The 15,589-nt window shown below is 42.7% G+C and overlaps 1 protein-coding gene across 1 annotated transcript in view; it reads right to left on the bottom strand.

Moving 5' to 3' along the window:
- The window catches only part of LOC139415144 (vesicle (multivesicular body) trafficking 1), a 44,619-nt gene that overhangs the window by 3,376 nt on the left and 25,654 nt on the right, over positions 1-15,589 (bottom strand). Inside the window, exons 5-7 of the mRNA XM_071163006.1 lie at positions 14,531-14,642; positions 2,769-3,011; positions 1,266-1,343 (exon numbers count right to left, since the gene is read on the bottom strand). Coding sequence (XP_071019107.1) covers positions 1,266-1,343; positions 2,769-3,011; positions 14,531-14,642 — 433 coding nt within the window. The remainder of the gene's footprint in view (positions 1-1,265; positions 1,344-2,768; positions 3,012-14,530; positions 14,643-15,589) is intronic.

Genomic DNA, 15,589 nt, shown 5'->3' with positions numbered 1-15,589 from the left:
CGCTCTCAACGTCGCCTAACGCTGTCTCAAAAAGAGAAAGAGAATGTCTATATACAGTACTTAGAAAGTCTTATTTGAGAAGCGTCCAGATTCAGATAATGCGTGCTGACGCTGCATGGTCTGGGAACCTCAAAGCACATGCATCTCAAATTGTATTTTTGTGTCTCAAACGGTACGTGCTGGCACAACCTGTAGACATTTGTTGGTCTCGTGTATCGCGTGAGTCAGTAGCTTCGTTCCAGGGTGTCAGTGTGCTACGTACATACCAGGCAGCGCACTAGCTCTGGTCCAGGGCGTTACACTAAACACTGTTGCTTGTGCAGCTAAGTATTACGTGCTAGCTAGCACACTGTAGCTAGCTAGCAGACAGCTAGTACACACTAGCTTCTAAATCTAAATGTAATTTCACCACCCGTGCTGTTGGTGGAGATAACGCATCATCCTATCTGGCACCATTCAAGAATTTGGTCTCATCTCATAAGTCTAACAGCGTCTGTGGCGTGAGAAGGTATCTGCTGGAGCCAGACCCTGTACTCTTATTTTGCTTGGCTTTGAAAGGTTAGAGTCCTAGCTTAGAATTTGAATCTACAGAAACTCTAACTCAACCACTTAAATAGGATTAGATCCAGCCAGATTATGGGTGATCTGCTTTTTGTAAATTATATTATACTGGACACTTTTATTCTATACACTTCAAGCAGAGAAAATGTTTCATTTGCCTCAGTGTTTTTGGTAATGTTCCCCCCATACATACGTCCTACAACACTATTAAACTAGACTCTGCTGAGTAAGCCATGTAATTATCACCTCTCATGCCAACCCAATGCTGTGTATTCTGCTCTCTATTCATTATGATTTATTAAAGCCACATTGCTATGACACTGCAATTGTTCATGTAGTCATTTTCTTTTCATCAGCCACAGACTGATTATTTGGGTTTGTCTGTGGTCATATTTTTCCCACCAGTGCTGGAAACCGAGAGCCCACAGTCTGTTTTCCATAAACCGTTTTATGAGGAGACCTGCCAGTCTCCCTCTCCATCCCCCACCCCCCCTTCGTCTCCTCACAGCCAAGAGGGGAACCATCTCATCCTGGCCACTTCAGATGAGCTGTAGGGTCTTCATGTTGTAAAAACTCAACAGTCAGGATTTTCCACAGAGGTCTGTGGGACAGCAGGTGTGGCATGGTGGTTTTGGGGTGTGGGTGTGGTGAGCCCCAGGGTGCTTGGGGAAAGGAAGGGGGTACTATGCCGTCCCTGTCCTTACCTTCCTGAGTGGCACTCAGCAGTGAGGGGTCGACTGCCGGAATGCTTCGGGGAACAGGCACTGGTTTAATGGGCTCTCCTGTAAACAACACAGGGGAACAGGGAAGAGTTATTCTAGTCCACCCAGATCCTCTAGAGTCCAGGAAAAACCATACAGGGCACTTTCAACTTCTGCTACGCCACAACCAAGAAATGTGTTGGCTAACGCTGTGATATGACTTTATGATGTATAAAGAAGAGAAGTGGTTTGAATGCTGTTAGAGAGCAGAGAGCTGCTCAGGCCTCATTATCATCTCAGTATCATTTCTGACTCGAGCCAAATGGACGATTTACTGGTAAACTACAATGAAAACAAGGTCAGATTTGATGTAATCTGGAGCAATGTAAATTTTGCGCCTCAATTTATAGACCCCCCCAAAAAACCTGCATTGAGAGGCTCCAGATACATAGGTACAACATAACAAGGGAGGTCACAGGGGAAATCTGTGCAGCTATATTTCATGTGTTTCTTTTGCAGGTCCTGGAGTCTGCAGTGTGCCGCCCCTGATTCAATTAGCACCAGAGAACCTCAGGGGTCACTGGGTGGAGATGGGTCACTGAGGCTCTCATAGAATGCTTTTCCCCTGAGGCCTAGGGCCTGCCTGTGTCATTTGTGATTAGCTTACTGGCTTCCAGGCACAGAGGACACAGGCAGGCCCTGGGCACCCAGGGAAAATCTATCTGAGCCTCAGAGTGGACCCTGCTCCCACTGACCCCCTGCCCTCACCCCTGGCTTCGCTTTGGCTTTGATCTTTAAAAGGTGAAGAGAGAGAGGGCAGACAGACAGACCTCTGGTACCACAGCCTGCCAAGCCTGAGTCAATAAGGAATAGATATTGACTGTCCATATTACATCAACAACTACTTTAATGAGCCTGTGACATATTAATAAGAACCACTAGAGAATGAATAAACAAACATATCTAGTTGGTCATTATCTGGTGGGGCTGTTACAAATGACAGTGTTGGCTGCTTTGTGTGAGGTAATTGTTTTCTGGGTGATATGTGACAACACCCAAGTCAGCCACAAAGAAAGCAGTCATAGGGTTCATAGACACAATACTGTCCCTCCACTCACAAAGAGCTGCAAAGGAAAAATGATTAGGCCCTTTTTCTATGCTTGTCGACCATGCCAGAACATACAAAAACGGATCTAATGGCAAAGTTGATCCCACGGGCTTGAGCCAAGCTGTACTCAAGTTATGCCAGTGGATACAATTTGTCTTAACTTCAACACAAGAACACCAGTCTATTATACATCAGGTTTGTGAAAACTTTCCTAATGGTCAGATGAAGAATTAGTCAAATTAGCTGTTGGTTGCTGATCAGGATTGTAATGACATAGCAAGACTGCAGAGAGGAATTGATCAAGAGTCCATATGGGTCCTATAGATTCTGATGGTATTGTATCATTTCCTGAGGCTCTGCTGAGTGATAGGGTGGTGTGTAGAGGTCCCATACTCTACCTGCAGGTGTGTTAGCTGGACAGTGGGCTCCAGGAGGGATGTGGATGTTGTTGTAGTTGGTGGGGGGGTAGGGGGAACCCCCCATGGACCCCGGACCCTGAGGGTAGGGGGGACCCCCCATGGACCCTGGCCCCTGGTCTGGATCCCCAAAGCCTGGCTGGGAATGGGGTGGAGACTGGGGCTGAGCAGGTTGGGAGGACTGGTACGACGGTCCCCCTCCACCCTCAGCACCATACTCCTCATCTTGGGAGACAGGAAGACAAAAAGTGTAGTTTGTAGTCCCTCAGACTTTTGCCAGGGAACTCATATTGTAGATTTGCCCTAACCTTTTTTTCAAGATGACAATACACCGACCCCATATTCTGATGAGGCAGAACTTATGCAAGACTGAGTGTTAGCTACAGGAGGTATACATCTATAAATATTTGCAATAAAATCAATTTTCCGCAGATGAACATGCTGGTAGACTACCCACTGAGTTACATCATTACCGTGCTGTGGCAACAATATCAGAGGCTGACTCAATATAGCTAGGAACTATAACAATTCAAGCTAGGTCATCAGAGTCCCTGCCCATCTTCTAACAACATCTGAAGCCCAACCTCTTCAAAGAGTATCTTAAATAATCCAAGAGCAAAATAAATAAATAAATGCAAGAATTGTGAACTAAACACTCGCACTGTACTTTTTTCCCCCCTTACTAGCTCAGACTTTACTGATTGCAACTTTATTAAGGAAACATTTACTTACTATGACTGTGATATGTGGATGTCCAACCTATCTTAAGATGAATGCACTAAGTGTAAATCGCTCTGGATAAGAGTATCTGGTAAATGACACAAATGCAAAGTACGTGTTACAATTCTGTCAGGCTCGAAACACTTTTAGTGTTGACACCACTTAGGACATACTGTAGGAAGTGTGAGCCCAACAGACTGCTACACTTTATCTTAGTAATTCCCTTCCAAACATCACCAACATTATCTTTCAATCATGTGGATTTTACTCGCAATATGCCTTCATCTAAAATCGGTTTTGTTTAATTCATTTTTCATTGAGGAGTCAGACCGTCGGTATGCTTAAAGTTTAAACTATGTGCAGCACCAGGTCCCAGACCGTGCAGCACCAGGTCCCAGACCGTGCAGCACCAGGTCCCAGACCGTGCAGCACCAGGTCCCAGACCGTGCAGCACCAGGTCCCAGACCGTGCAGCACCAGGTCACAGACCGTGCAGCACCAGGTCACAGACCGTGCAGCACCAGGTCACAGACCGTGCAGCACCAGATCACAGACCGTGCAGCACCAGGTCCCAGACCAGCCATCCTCTCCTCATGCAACATGAGGAATGAGTCACCAAGGAGCCACTCTTTTCTTTCATGCAACCACTGATGCAAAGGAATGCTACAGTAAACCCTACAGCTATGGAAGTGGATCTGAGCTTCCAACACACTGCGACAGCTTCTTGGCAAGGATTTGCTGAGATTAATTAAATGGCCACTTTGGGGCAATGTGCCGAATGCCTACATACTGCTCATTTGGAACGATGTACATACAGTACATAGGAACAGTAAGTTGTGGAAAAACATAAAGCATTAGCCTAAGTTTTGTTATGCAAAAGGGAAGCCTAAGATTAAAACACAAGTACTTGATTAGTGATGTATAGCAGACTAAACATATTTTACTTTAAAAGTCTATTCAGACAAAAACATGATTTGAAGTGTTGTGTGTACTGAACTTAAATCAGCTTGAATTGGAAAAAGTGATCTACTCTGTCTTTGAGCTACGATATGCACCATGTTTATATAGCACAGTGAGCCAATTCCCAGAAGAAAAAGCAGAAGAAAAAAAAGCAGAAGAAAATGAAAAAAAGGAAATTCCATTTAAAATGGGTAAGGCACCTATTCTTTAGACTCATTAAAAGTAATATGTTCAAAACATATTTTGGAGTGAGCACATTTAATTTAAAGAAAATATTATATTACATCCATACACTATATATACACAAAAGTATGTGGACCCTTCAAATTTGTGGATTTGTCTATTTCAGCCACACCCATTGCTGAAAGGTGTATAAAATCGAGCACACAGCATTAGCAGCAGAGTGGCCTTATTGAAGAGCTCAGTGTTTTTCAATGTGACACTGTCATAGGATGCCACCTTTCCAACAAGTCAGTGTCATATTTCTGCCCTGCTAGAGCTGCCCCGTTCAACTGTAAGTGTTGTTACTGTGAAGTGGAAACATATATGAGCAAGAATGGCTCATACGCAAAGTGGTAGACCACCCAAGCTCACAGAACTGAACCGCCTGTAACACTACCGTGTTCCAAACTGCCACTGGAAGCAACGTCAGCACAATAACTGTTCGTCTGGAGTTTCATGAAATCGGTAACCATGGCTGAGCAGCCACACACAAGCCTAGGATAACCATGTGCAATGCCAAGCGCCGGCTAAAGTGGTGCAAAGCTCTCCGCCATTGGAATCAGTGGAGCAGTGCAAACACTTTCTCTGGAGGGATGAATCACGCTTCACCATCTGTCAGTCCAACGGGCGAATCTGGGTTTGGCGGATGCCAGGAGAACGCTACCTGCCCCAATGCATAGTGCCAACTGTAAAGTTTGGTGGAGGACGAATAATGGTACTGGGCTATTTTTCATTGTTTGGGCTAGGCCCCTTAGTTCCTGTAATCTTAATGCTACAGCATTTCAACAACATTCTAGACGATTCTGTGCTTTGTGGCAACTGTTTGGGGAAGTCCATTTCCTGTTTCAGCATGACAATGCCCCCATGTACAAAGCGAGGTCCATACAGAAATGGTTTGTCGAGATCAGTGGAAGACCTTGACTGGCCTGCAGACAGCCCTGACCTCTACCCAATCAAACACCTTTGGGATGAATTAGAACACCAACAGCGAGCCAGGCCTAATCGCCCTACATCAGTGCCCGACCTCACTAATGCTCATGGCTGAATGGAAGCAAGTCCCCGCAGCAATGCTCCAAAATCTAGTGGAATGCTTTCCCAGAAGAGTGGAGGGCATTATAGCAGCAAATGGGGGTCCAACTCCATATTAACGGCCATGATTTTGGAATGAGATGTTCGACTAGCAGGTGTCCACATACTTATGGTCACGTAGTGTATTTTCAGTTTAAAAATCAAACATTCTATGTGCTATATTTGACACCACTTAGGACATACTGTAGGAAGTGTGAGATGAATGAAAAACAGACGATAACACATTTTCATATACAGTTGCGGCAAAACATCAGCAAGCTAGCACTTTTCTTAAATAATGATGTTTCTTCTAAAATAAGTTGAAATTGGAATACTTTTGTTCCCCACACCTTGTTATTGGATTTTCAACATTGCAGAACCAATTTTATTTAAAAAGGAAGAAAAATGTACATGGAAAAAATGATTGGCACCATGGAGCTAGTATTTGGTTACACAGCTTTTGGCCAAGATAACTGCCAACAAATGTTTATTGTAGCCATCAATGAGCTTGCTGCACCCTTCTACTGGCAATTTGTAGAAGCTCTCACCATAGATTTTGGATGAGATTCAGCTCAGGACTCTTCGCTGGACACTCCAGAACAGTCCAGCGTTTCTTCTTGAACCATTCCAGGGTGCTTTTTGTGTGTGTTTGGGGTTGTTGTCTTTCTGGAAGATCCACTGCCTTCTACACAGACAGTTTTTGGACACTGGATTGAACATTGCACTCCAAAAGACCTTGATAATCTGCTGATTTCATGATGTCCTGCACATAGACAGGGGTGGTCTTAGTGATTTGGATGCCCCATGCAGGGGATTTACAACAGGTGTAGAGCCTAACTGGCATACAGTTGAAGTCGGAAGTTTACATACACCTTAGCCAAATACATTTAAACTAAGTTTTTCACAATTCCTGACATTTAATCCTAATAAAAATGCCTGTTTTAGGTCAGTTAGGATCACCACTTTATTTTAGGAATGAGAAATGTCAGAATAATAGTAGAGAGAATGATTTATTTCAGCTTTCATTTCCTTCATCACATTCCCAGTGGGTCAGAAGTTTACATACACTCAATTAGTATTTGGTAGCATTGCCTTCAAATTGTTTAACTTGGGTTAAATGCTTCGGGTAGCCTTCCACAAGCTTCCCACAATAAGTTGGGTGAATTTTGGCCCATTCCTCCTGATAGGACTGGTGTAACTGAGTCTGTTTCTAGGCCTCCTTGCTCGCACACACCTTTTTAGTTCTGCCCACAAATGTTCTTTCAGGTTATGTCGATATAGGACTCGTTTTACTGTGGATATAGATACATTTGTACCTGTTTCCTCCAGCATCTTCACAAGGTCATTTGCTGCTGTTCTGGGATTGATTTGCACTTTTCACACCAAAAGTACGTTCATCTCTAGGAGACAGAACTCGTCTATTTCCGGAGAGGTATGACGGCTGTGTGGTCCCATGATGGTTATACTGGTGTACTATTGTTTGTACAGATGAACGTGGTACCTTCAGGCGTTTGGAAATTGCTCCCAAGGATGAACTTGACTTGTGGAGATCTACAAAAAAAAATTCTGAGGTCTTGGCTGATTTCTCTTGATTTTCCCATGATGTCAAGCAAAGAGGCACTGAGTTTGAAGGTAGGCCTTAAAATACATCCACAGGTATTGACTCAAATGATGTCAATTAGCCTATCAGAAGCTTCTAAAGCAATGACATCATTTTCTGGAATTTTCCAAGCTGTTTAAAGGCACAGTCAACTTATTGTATGTAAACTTCTGACCCACTGGAATTGTGATACCTTGAATTATTAGTGAAATAATCTGTCTGTAAACAATTGTTGTAAAAATTACTTGTGTCATGCACAAAGTGGATGTCCTAACCGACTAGCCAAAACTATAGTTTGTTAACATTACATTTGTGGAGTGGTTGAAAATCAAGTTTTAATGACTCCAACATAAGTGTATGTAAACTTCCGACTTCAACTGTACATACGCAGTGCGCAAGTTTCAAGTTTGGGGAAGATAATTTTCATCTTTATAATAAACGCATTACATTCATAATCGCATTTGTGGTCACTTTTGAGAATGGTGTTTTTCAGCAAATGGAACATTCACGCGAATAGCCTACTGCAGTGTGCGCATTGCTGCACTTACAATGTGAAGAAATAGCCTAATAGTTTATCAACATTTTCAGCCAAACATTATCATTTGTTCAGTCAGGCTCACTGCTTAAAACATTTTTTTTTTTTATGCTAGTGGTTGTATTAATTTGGGATCTATCACATCCCACAACTGTCCCAGAATATGTTTGGAATATTTATATCTCGCACAGAATAGGTCAACTGTTGTACTATGTGGGATAGTAGATTGACAGAGGCTAGTGCTTTTGCTGTTCATTAGGCCAACTCATCTTGAAGGCTGACGAAAAGTAAATGTGGATATTATTCCAATATCTTCAATATGCGGCCCGGAAAAGGACGCGCGCATCTTTGTCCCAGATGTGTCGGTCGTCACCTGTTGCCTGTGAAAAAGACCCGATCACGTGATGGAGAGCTATGTGAGTGAGGTGCTTTGGCACGCAGCTGGGAGAAGGGAATTATAATTATTATATTTAGCCCAAGGGCACAATGGCCACTCACTGCAAAGGGAATGGATTTTTGTAAGGGGGCATTACGGCCACACAAGGGGATACAGTCCGTAAATTCAAGGCATTATCAAGTGCTTGTCAATTTGTGAATGAGAGACTGATAAAGTGTGTTCAGCCTGTGCAAAAAAACAAAGCAGAGTGCATGCCTTTCACGCAACTTAAAAAAAATCGTCATTAGAGTCACATTCTTCATACTATAAAATAATGCCACGAAATTCTAAGCAAATATTGCTTGCTAAATTAACTAGTGTAGCTCACAGCCATACTGCATAGCCAGATCAGGGCCTAACATAAGGACAACTCAGAGTACGATATTCTGTTCTTCTGATATCAAAATAAATATAATTCTATTTGTCACATGCGCCGAAATACGTACTTACAAGCCCATAACCAACAATGCAGTTAAGAAAATATTTAATAAATACATTTAAAAATGTAAAAAGTACCTATAAAATAACAATGAGGCTATGTGCAGGTCAATGTGTGGGGCTACAGGTTAGTCGAGGTAATTTGTAGATGTAGGTAGGGGTAAAGTGACTATGACTATGTATAGATAATAAACAGTGAGTAGCACCAGTGTAAAAACAAAGGTGGAAATAGTCCGGGTGGCCATTTGATTAATTGTCCAGCAGGCTTGGAGGTAGAAGCTGTTAAGAAGCCTTTTGGACCTAGAATTGGCGCTCCGGTACCGCTTGCTGTGCGGTAGCAGAGAGAACAGTCTACAACATGGGTCCTCTGACACTGCCTAGTACATTTTTATTTTATTTAACCTTTATTTAACTAGACAAGTCAGTTAAGAACAAATTCTTATTTACAATGACAGCCTAGGAACAGTGGGTTAAGTGCCTTGTTCAGGCGCAGAACAACAGATATTTACATTGACAGCTCGGGGATTAAATCTAGCAACCTTTCGGTTACTGGCCCAAAGCTCTAACCACCTGGCTACCTGCCACCCCAAGTATATATATGTCCTGGATGGCAGGAAGCTTGGCCCCAATGATGTACTGGGCCGTACCCACTACCCTCTGTAGCACCTTATGGTCAATAGATTACATTTTCTTCATATGATGTTTCTTAAGAGACCTGTCTAAAATAAATAATGGATTTATTGTGATGGTGTAGGCTATATTAAAATGGACTTATTAAAATGTATAAGTTCCAAAGGTCTGCATCAGTGGCTTGCAGGCTGTGTGTGGAAGACAGGAGATGCTAAATGTGTTTATGTTAATTAACAGTCAATTATCGTGAGAACGGCAGTTATTTGCTTGACAATCACCTGCTGACAAAATTTCATGACCACAATAGCCCTAGCGGAGACCAAAGTTTTTTTCTCCAATTTCTGCTTATTTTAAATAGGGAATTATTTAAGAAAAGTGCAAGGGTGCCAATTTATTTGTCCGCCCACAACTGTATGCATCGGTGTCAGTCTTAAAACCAGTTTCTCTGCCAATATGTGTTTTTCTAGCCTATTGTCCCATTTTCCCCCAGACTCTAAGTTAAATAATATGGGTGGGGTAACTCAAATAAACCATCTTGGCTAATGTCAGTACGTCTGCATTTGTCATGATACGAAAAGGAAGTCTATAGGGAGAACCAGAGTACTGAGGGATAATATGAAGGAATGCGCAAGGGCCCAGATGGGGAGGGGAGGGCTGGTCCCCAAAGAGCTCTCTGAGATAGCTCTCCCTATGGAGCTGTGAAACAGGAACTGGATCGTTTCCCTGTAGACACTCTCCCCTGACTCCCCCTGCTCTGCTCCAGTCTGTCACAAGCCAGCCAGCCCTGCACAGCACAGCCGCCCCCTGCCTGGCCTGCACAGTCTCACACACTAAGCAGCTTTGTATCCTGCTTACTTACAGAGCGGGAACTTGATTGCCCTGAGATAAAATGTCCCCCCCCCCCCCCCTCTCTCTTTGGATCAGAGGAAACTCCCACGATTAGGGCCACGTGAGAGACAGATAGTAAAAATAAAGCTGCAGTTAGTCTCACATTATGTCTGAATTGGTTAAAGGAGGCAGAGAGACTGGATCAGTGGTTGAGCGGTTTCGCTCATGGTCCACTTAATCTTGATTTGTGCCAATAACAGATGGGAGTGATGGGCATTTTAAATGGGTGTGGATAGGCTTGGAATACTGTTTCACATTTGAGTCGCCTGCTGCCTTGTGCATAGGACAGACAGTCCCAAAGTTTGAAAAGAAATGCACTGCTGACACTCTAAATTCAGTTCTGAAATCACAGACCATTGATCCACTGCACTGAAACTCGCCTAATATCCAAAAGGACTCTCATAAATGATACATTTTCCAACCCAATTATAAGATTCAAACAAAGTAGCCTCGAAACATATGTGCTGATTCTTATCAGAGCTGAGTTGATGACAGTCCTCTGCTTGGCCAAAAGTCACTCTCAAAAATGGCACTGGGGACTCCAGAGGTACTGAGTGTTCTGAAAGAGCCATCCAATGATGGACTAGAAAAGAAACTTCAATACATTATTGATACCTTTGCCTGTGACAGAGTGAGAATGTTGAGTATTTGCAGCTTTTGAAGTTAAATTGGAGAGAAACTCTCCCGAAATGTCACCTCTTTCCATACTTTGCCCTTAACACCTTTGTTATTTGAGATGTGACCTTATTTCTTATGAAATGTTAATGAATCCGTCTGTACTAGTTTCCATCTTTTGGTGGCATGGCTACAAAACAAACGTGCCTTCTCCGACTAGACTGGTGGGCAACATGGCATGAAGCTTGCACTTGTTTGTTCTACCCAGATGGAAGCATGGTGCGCTCTCTCTTCCATCGGAACATGTCAGTACCAGGGTTCAGCACCATGGTTGAAGCTCTGGGAAAACATGCTGATCAACAAAGTTGCTTCCTATTGGCTTTCCATCTTTTCAACAAGAGTGTTTTCCTCCATCCCTTTCCCATTGCTAATCATCTCCTCCTCGGAAGTGGAAAGTTCAGGAAATATGTATCAGAGACAATACAGTTACTGTGGCCTCTGAACAAAGCAAGATTTATTCCCACATGTTTCATTAGGATACCTAGTCAGTTGTATAACTGAATGCCTTCAACTGAAATGTGTCTTCCGCATTTAAAATGTGTCTTCCGCATTTAACCACTTTAACAGGCCAAATAAAAGGTGTTTTAACATAAGAAAATAATATTACTGGTTGTAAAAAGGAAAAAAAAAATGCTTCTCAAAACAACCTAATTGAATACAAAAACTCTGAAAATCTATCCCATATCAAAATACAGTAAAACCAAATCAACCAACTCAAGACTCAAAAGGAAAGTCGAAAATACAAAATGACCACCTAAATTACAGTCACTGTTTATCATTGAAACATCCAATTTTCTTTTCCATTTTTACCCCGCAGCATGTCTACATGTTTTCATATTTTCATTTGACGAGTAGCAGCGGGCCACCCTCTTCCTGAGGTGTTTGGCAGACATGTGGAAACAGGAAGAGGCAGTGATAAGATTATGCTGCGTGTGGACTGAGTTAGACGCAATACGAGAGAGAGGAGAGAGTATAATATCAGCTTTCTCTTGGCAATGTTACACCTCAGTGGGAATAACCCTGCATGATGTCACCACTTACAGAGGGAGGCCCAGATTCACAACAGGCGGGAGGGGAGGGACGTTGCTCTTCCCTAACAAAAGAGATGAACTACACCAGAAAGTAGGCTATGACTGACAACATGGCTAATAGGCTACACTGACAGTCATACTCTAACTTTTCTCATTTGTTCGACTGAAAACAAAAAAGGGAGCTGAAATAGGGGACAGGGTAGCGACACGTTGACTTAAGAGGTCCCGTCCTCAGTTTCTGCCTGCGTGCGGGTCGGCTCGCAGTGGAGTGGAGGGCTACAGAGATGACTTAAATCTCTGACATGGGCTGCTCAGGTCAAATACACTGTAGCACATCCAGCAGATGTTCAGAGAGGAGCACAGTGATCTAACAGCTCTGCAGCGCCATGGTCGGCTTCTACCTCGTGGTTAGGAGGGTCCCCCTGCTCAACCTGGCCAAACGCTCTGTTCTTGGTCCGAGATCTAGTTGCTCTGAGAGTATCAGTCTCTGAAGGGTGTTAAAAACATACACCGACAGACAGGCATGGAATCTGCACACAAACCAAGATGAAACTGAAGTATGTAACATAATCATACATTGTAAGACTGTTCTTAACCAGTGGGTTTCAGCCGTAACCTTCAATAATAGGTTTTGTAACATTATATAATTGTTACACCACAGCGGTAAAACCACCCTGCCTGATCCTCTCAGGATAAGGTGTTCGAAAGCATCATAAAATAAACATCAGCTCTCTCACACAGAGCCAACACCGCAAGTTCCACTGCGAGCCTCGGGTGCTACACTTGATACAGTGCCTTGCAAAAGTATTCATCCCCCTGAGCATTTATCCTATTTGGTTGCATTACAACCTGTAATTTAAATAGATTTTTATTTGGATTTCATGTAAAGGACATAGACAAAATAGCACAAATTGGTGAAGTGAAATGAAAAAAATATATATATATTTTTTAAATTTATAAAAATAAAAAACAGAAAAGTGGTGCGTGCAATATGTTTTTTGCAATGAAGCCCCTAAATAAGATCTGGTGCAACCAATTACCTTCATAAGTCATATAATTAGTTAAATAAAGTCCACCTGTGTGCAATCTAAGTATTACATGATCTCTTATATATATATATATATATATATATATATATAACACACACACACACACATATATACACATATATATATACACACATATATATATATATATATATAACACACACACACACACACACACACACCTGTTCTGAAAGGCCCCAGAGTCTGCAACACCACTAAGCAAGGGGCACTGAAACGTTGAACATCCCACAGAGCACCATTAAATCCATTATTAAAAATGGAAAGAATATGGCACCACAACAAACCTGCCAAGGGAGGGCCGCCCACCAATACTCATGGACCAGGCAAGGAGGGCATTAATCAGGGAGGCAACAAAGATAACCCTGAAGGAGCTGCAAAGCTCCACAGCAGAGATTGGAGTATCTGCCCATAGGACCACTTTAAGACATACACTCCACAGAGCTGGGCTTTACGGAAGAGTGGCCAGAAAAAAGCCATTTCTTAAAGAAAAAAATAAGCAAACATGTTTGGTGTTCGCAAAAAGGCATGTGGGAGACTCCACAAACATATGGAAGAAGGTACTCTGGTCAGATCAAGCTTTTTGGCCATCAAGGAAAACGCTATGTCTGGCGCAAACCCAACACCTCTCATCACCCCGAGAACACCATGTTTTTCCCATCAGCAGGGACTGGGAAACTGGTCAAAATTGAGGGAATGATGGATGCTGCTAAACACAGAGAAATTCTTGAGGGAAACCTGTTTCAGTCTTCCAGAGATTTGAGACTGGAACGGAGGTCACCTTTCAGCAGGACAATGACCCTAAGCATACTGCTAAAGCAACATTCGAGTGGTTTAAGGGTAAAGATGTCTTAAATGTCTTGGAATGGCCTAGTCAAAGCCCAGAACTCAATCCAATTCAGAATCTGTGGTATGACTTAAAGATTGGTGTACAGCAACGGAACCCATCCAACTTGAAGGAGCTGGAGCAGTTTTGCTTTGAAGAATGGGAAAAAAATCCCAGAGGGTAGATGTGCCAAGCTTATAGAGACATACCCCAAGAGACTTGCCACTGTAATTGCTGCAAAAGCTGGGGGGGGGGGGGGGTGAATAGTTATGCACGCTCAAGTTTTCCGTTTTTTTTTGTCTTATTTCTTGTTTGTTTCACAATAAAAAATATTTTGCATCTTCAAAGTGGTAGGCATGTTATGTAAATTAAATGATACAACCCCCCCAAAAAATATATATTTTAATTCCAGGATGTTAGGCAACAAAACAGGAAAAATGCCAAGGGGAGTAACTACGTTCGCAAGCCACTGTAAGACACACAATGATGGCTAACCTTTACCAACTGAAGTACCACGTCACCCAGATGGAGGAAAGCAGGTCTAAAGGCTCCTGAAGGAAAGGCCAGGAGAAGAGGTATTTTCTTAACGGGAGACACTGTTTGTTTGAGTCGCAGTGCTGATAGGCAGTGCTGATATAATATCAGTCCTTACCATACGTTTCCTCCTCATAGCCATCAGGGCCAGCCTGTGGGGTTTCACCGCTCTTCAGACAGTTGTGGATGTAAGTGGCCTTCCATCTCGCATACTTCCTGTGCTGGATGTTCTGAAAAAGGGAAAGGAACAAGGGAGGCAGGGAGGAGAGGGGGTAAATAAACACAGAAATATTCAAGATAAGAGATGTGGAATTAAAAGCAATTAGTTAAACAATGGAGACTGGATGAAAAGCTTAAGGTAGGACTATATTTATTTTCCTTTAGCTTACGGTAAAGGGATGGAAGGGGAGTGGGTGAAGCAATAACTGTGGTCTAACACCCAGGTCACCAAATTCATTAGAAGTTCTATGCACCTAATTTAAAAGTTCTCCCCCTGTTAATCTTATCTGGAGATTAATTAAATGGAAATTCATTGAGGAGCTTCCTTTGGAGAAAACAAAACTTCAATGTTGAAACGACACATTCACAAGGGTTCTTCCAAACCAGTACATCCAGGTGGTTCTTTCTAAATGACTTAGCAAAATGAATACAATGAAGACATTTCTTTCTGAAGCAACTAACACACACAATCATATTTCTAATCTAAATTATCCCTGGAGATAACAACATGCTAGCCCTGAGGGGAAGTTTAGGATTGATGGTAGCTATGATTAGAGCTCACACTTAATAGTCTCACATACTCCCTCAATCACCATTTTCTAAAAGTTTGGGTCCTCCACTCTCTGGTGATGAAATGTCCTTTTTTTCAGTATGAAATCCAATCTCCCACAATGCATCGTGACATGCTTTGTATAAAAAAAAGTATATACAGCAATCAGCGAACGGGCAACTGTGAGGCTCCATTGTCTGGGTTAGTGTTACAGACAAAAAAAACTGAGTTGTAAAGCAGCCTCTCCAATCTGCAGCAGGAAAATGTGTGGCCCTTAGGGAGAGACAAGCAACTCAATGAAACATTGTCTGTTGTCTGCCACAGGCCACTTCCCTCAGTAGAAAAGCCATCTGTAGCCATGGAGAGAGAAGCTTTAATAAGCCCACAGCTGGTGAGATGGGGTCTATG

Source organism: Oncorhynchus clarkii, chromosome 8 (assembly GCF_045791955.1).
Source record: "Oncorhynchus clarkii lewisi isolate Uvic-CL-2024 chromosome 8, UVic_Ocla_1.0, whole genome shotgun sequence".
NCBI lineage: Eukaryota > Metazoa > Chordata > Actinopteri > Salmoniformes > Salmonidae > Oncorhynchus > Oncorhynchus clarkii.
Note: the sequence above shows the minus strand (reverse complement) of the source record. Positions and strands in the feature narration are given on the sequence as shown.